This window comes from Chaetura pelagica, unplaced genomic scaffold (genome assembly GCF_000747805.2).
Source record: "Chaetura pelagica isolate M959 unplaced genomic scaffold, ChaPel_1.0 scaffold961, whole genome shotgun sequence".
In the NCBI taxonomy this organism is placed as follows: Eukaryota; Metazoa; Chordata; class Aves; order Apodiformes; family Apodidae; genus Chaetura; species Chaetura pelagica.
In genome coordinates, this window is record NW_009952041.1 from 87,828 (window position 1) to 92,619 (window position 4,792).

Genomic DNA, 4,792 nt, shown 5'->3' on the forward strand with positions numbered 1-4,792 from the left:
AAACTGGAAGAGGGGAGATTGAGGTTGGACATGAGGAGGAAATTCTTTGGTGTGAGGGTGGTGAGAGCCTGGCCCAGGTTGCCCAGGGAAGCTGTGGCTGCCCCATCCCTGGCAGTGTTGAAGGGCAGGTTGGATGGGGCTTGGAGCAGCCTGGGCTGGTGGGAGGTGTCCCTGCCCATGCAGGGGGTTGGATCTAGATGTTCTTCAAGGTCCCTCCCAACCCAAACCAGCCTGAGATTCTGTGATCTTTTTCTTTAAATCAGAGCCTGCTTGAGGCATCTGCCCCAAGGGTCTCATAAAACACACCAGGGAAAAAAAACCATGAGGGATGGAAAAGAATGATTTCCCCTGGTGATTCACGGCACACCAAAGCCAGGCTTTAACTCTGCCCTATCTCCTGCCTCTGTCTTTAATTACCTGTCCCAGCCTTGGATAGATGGTGTGCACCAAAAAACCAGCTGCTCAGCCTTCATTAACTCTCCTCCCTAATGGGTGCCCCCCTGCCTGTCTCACTATCTAATGCAGCACCCCTGAAACATGGGGGAGTTCATGCAGTGCCAACTGCAGGCAGGCTCAGGAGCCAAATCACACACATTTTCCCAGTCTCATAGTTCATTCCCTGCTTTCTGGACTGGATTATTGGCTGAATGATTTCAGAACCTTGCAGGAAAGGCAGGCAGAGCTTGTACAACAATGGCTTGAGAGAGATTTAATCCACAGAAAGGAGGAGAAATAACACCAGGCAGGTAAATCCTGCCTTGGTCTTTTCCTGGGTTTTCAGCAATGGCTTCTTCATCTTGGCTTTTCTTTTGTTCCCAGAGAGATTTGGTGCCTGCACACATTAGCATTTCCTAGCACGACCTCCCCTTGTCACAGGCAACTAAGGACAGACGTCAGAGGGAGTCAGAGAGGCCTCCAAGCTGGTAACATCAAGGGCTGCAACATCTGAGTCACGCTGGCCCTGCCCAGGAAAAGGCAGCAGGGAGCTGAGGGAGAGGAGGAACAGCTCCAAATTCCATCTACCTTGGCCTCAGGCTGAAGGCTCTCGGATGGAGAGGCAGGCACCGCATACAGAGGAGCAAAGACCTCAAATGAACACTGTCCTGAGAAGGAAAAGAGAAGAGCATCAAGTCAGGGAAATCAGGACCTAACTGGGAAGGCTGAGCTACTGGGATCACCCCCTAGCCCCCCCCAGAATCTCCAGATGTGGTTTGTCATGAGGAGGGAAGTTACAATCAGGGCCCCCTAAGCACAGATCAGGAAGTGCCAGGGAATCAGAAGTGGTGACAGAGGCTGTGGAAGCCCAGCTGGTACCTTGCAGCAGGGGGAGCAGGTCCACCACGGCTTGGCCAAGGGGCATGGTCTTCTCCTTCTTTTTCTTCTCCTTTTGCATCACTTCTATCACTGTCACTAGAGAGAGGAAGGGGAAGGAGCTGGCTGAGCTGCTCAGACAGTTTCAGACCAGCAGCTCAGGGTCTATGTCAGCTTCTACTTCATCTCCCAAGGCCAACAAGAACAGGGAAGCTGAGGAGCATGAGCCAACAGGAAAGGGGATTCTTCCAGCTGGCAGAGGTGGGCACAGAAGTGCTGGGACCCTCCTGTTGGTTCAGAGGAGGCCACAGAGATGATGGGAGGGCTGGCGCAGCTCTGCTCTGGAAACAGGCTGGGAGAGTTGGGGGGTTCAGCCTGGAGAAGAGAAGGCTCCAGGGAGACCTTAGAGCCCCTGCCAGTGCCTGAAGGGGCTCCAGGAAAGCTGGGGAGGGACTTGGGACAAGGGCAGGGAGGGAGAGGACAAGGGGGGATGGATTAAAGCTGGCAGAGGGGAGATTGAGGTTGGACATGAGGAGGAAATTCTTTGGTGTGAGGGTGGTGAGAGCCTGCCCCAGGTTGCCCAGGGAAGCTGTGGCTGCCCCATCTCTGGCAGTGTTGAAGGGCAGGTTGGATGGGGCTTGGAGCAACCTGGGCTGGTGGGAGGTGTCCCTGCCCATGCAGGGGGTTGGATCTAGATGATCTTGAAGGTCACTTCCAGCCCAAACCATTCTATGATTCTATTCTTGACCAAGTGGCTCCTGGGGTGGGCAGGCAGAGGGGGCAGCTCCCAGCACCCCCCTCCAAGGAGGGAGATCCAGCAGCAGGTACTCACAGAGCACAGGCTTTTGTGCAATGTCATCCAAGGAGTTGGGCCCATCGGGGTGACATTCGAAGCTGGTGGTGAAATTATAGTTTGCTGTCCCATCTGGCAGGACATCAACCCTGGAGGAGTCTCCCAGGATGGCTCCATTGTACTCCACGTGCACTGAAGTAACATGCAGGTCACTTTTGAGACTTCTCTGTCAGAGAGAATCAGCACTTTCAGCAGCTGGATCTGTCCATGGGCAAAGATGGCTCTGGTTCAGCACCCAGAGCAGAGCACACTGGTTGGGGGGCTCTGGCTGTGCCCCCAATGGGGACAGAATGGGGGCAATGGGAATGGGAAGAGGAGCAGAGCTTGGCCAGGCTTGGGATGAGAGGAAATGGGTTAAAACTGGCAGAGGGGAGATTGAGGTTGGACATGAGGAGGAAATTCTTTGGTGTGAGGGTGGTGAGAGCCTGGCCCAGGTTGCCCAGGGAAGCTGTGGCTGCCCCATCCCTGGCAGTGTTGAAGGGCAGGTTGGATGGGGCTTGGAGCAGCCTGGGCTGGTGGGAGGTGTCCCTGCCCATGCAGGGGGTTGAATCTAGATGATTTTGAAGGTCCTTCCAAACCCAAACCATTCCATGATTCTATGATTCTCTGCTTAGACCTCCCCCTTCCCTGTCTTTAGGTGGCAATTTCCTGCTCCCCCAGGCTCAGGGATGATCAAGAGCTGCTGCTGGAAGGGGTGGGGGGGGACACAGAGAGGCCCAGGTTTCACCCCAGGAAAGGCAACAAATCACACAGCTAAAGCAAACCCAGAAACATCCCATTGCTATTTCTGCCCTTCCAGGAAGCTTGAGACATTTGTTGCCTCCTAAGGAAGTAGCTCCTCAGCTCCATGGACACTCATGGGGCTGGAGAACACCCTGGAATGAAAGCAGAGCTCCAAGCACCCTCCAAACTTCCAGCCACTTGGAAAGCCACCACCCTGACCACCAGGGCTGCTGGTCTCAAACCACACTTTCCTTTAATCCTGAGCCACAGGGATCCCTCAACTCCAGGGACCACTCCCTCTGCTCCCTCTCCCTGTGTCACTGAGGCAATTAGTTCCATATTGGCTCATGCACAGAAGATATTTCATTCACTTCCTTTTTAATTTTCAGTCCTTCTGTCTCCTTGAGCATGAACTCTATGAATGGCTAAACAGATGAATCCAATTAACCTTTCCCTGTACCATTAATTACCCCAGACTCCTCTCTCCTCCTTCCCTACATCACCTCTAATTAAGCAGATTCCACACTTCTCACAGCTGGGATTATTATTTTTTTTCACACTGTTGTTCTTATTATTGCACTTTTAATCACTCTCTCTCCTTTTTGCCCCAGTCATTCCTCCAGCCAGAGCAATCAGAGCCCCAACATTCCAGACACAATCAGGTATGTTACTTTCAGCCTTGTTTTCCCTCCTCTTCCCTCCTGCTCCTCAACTCCAGATGCTGTTTGCTCAGTCTCTCAGAGTGAGAGGTTCTCAAATACGAGGTAAAAACCTGCAAAAAACACCCCCCAGGCAGGTGGTTTTGGTTTGCCCTTCTTGGTCTGCTGCTAGAGCAGCAGGATTTGCATTTTCCTGCTTGCAGCAGCAGCTGAGCCTCTCCTCCACATTCCCTCCTGAATGCCAGTTCCTCCAGGAGACTTGGAGGACAGCTTGATACCTCATGGAGCACATGGGAACCACAGCAGTCATGGCTTAGTCAGAACCAGCTCAGAATCTTGGCCTGGTTTTAAAACTAGAGCCACCCTCTTGGTTTCAATCCGATTTAAACCACTGGTAACTGGGATGAAAACCTGGGTTTAAATCCCATCTCGCCTGGTATCCAAGGTTGGATCTTTTTAGAGACATTTGCCTCCCTGAGACACATTTTGATGGTGGTTTTTCTTTTGAAAAAGCCACCATTTACAACCAGCTAAGCAGGGAGGCACATTTTAAGACAGCACCTCATGGACCAGGAGCCTTTTCTGTGTGTGAACAAGCCCCGAATGGGGAGGGGGGAACCTCCAATATTCCCACCACTCCTTCCTGCAGCCTCATCACCTCCCAGGCTGGTCTCAGCTGGCACCACAGCACACAGAAGGACTCTGGCCTCCTTCAGGAAACCACCAGAGACATTCCCAGAAGGATTTTTTACCAGGTCCTGTGCCATCAGCACCGTGATCTCTACTGGTTTTGCTGGGGTTGGTTGGGGCTCGCTGGGAAGAGCTGTGGGAGCAGGCACAGCAGAGGAGGATTCCTGCCCAGCAGAGGACCCTGCAGGGACCTCCATGGCTCTGTGGACAAAAGAATGAGGACACAAACATGAAACTGCTCCACACCCCTCCCAGAAACGTTTGCAGGACACAGGGGCCGTGGCTCTGGGAGCTTTACCCAGGGCTTGGCAGTCAGAAGCACCACTGAAAGCTCAGGGCTTTGCAAGGGATGAATTTCTCCTGAGGACCAGAGGGAGAACAGCAAGAACCGCCCTACAAACAATGACCCAGCTGGGTAAGTTTAACCCAGCTGCAGCTCCTCAGCAGCCACCCTAGAGGCTGAGCTCTCAGCAGGGCCCTTCCCAGCACAGGGCACAGCCCTGGGCTCTCTGCTGCTTCTTGTTTTTCTCCCAGGGGATCCTGTAGGGCCCAGGCT

The 4,792-nt window shown here is 53.3% G+C and overlaps 1 protein-coding gene across 1 annotated transcript in view; it reads right to left on the reverse strand.

Annotated features, from left to right (window-relative positions):
- CFAP70 (cilia and flagella associated protein 70) overlaps window positions 1-4,433 on the reverse strand; it is a 29,147-nt gene extending 24,714 nt beyond the window's left edge. The window contains exons 1-4 of the mRNA XM_010002669.1: window positions 4,299-4,433; window positions 2,144-2,330; window positions 1,315-1,410; window positions 1,024-1,103 (exon numbers count right to left, since the gene is read on the reverse strand). Of these exons, the coding sequence (XP_010000971.1) occupies window positions 1,024-1,103; window positions 1,315-1,410; window positions 2,144-2,330; window positions 4,299-4,433 (498 nt within the window). The remainder of the gene's footprint in view (window positions 1-1,023; window positions 1,104-1,314; window positions 1,411-2,143; window positions 2,331-4,298) is intronic.
- Between the last annotated feature and the right edge of the window lie 359 nt (window positions 4,434-4,792).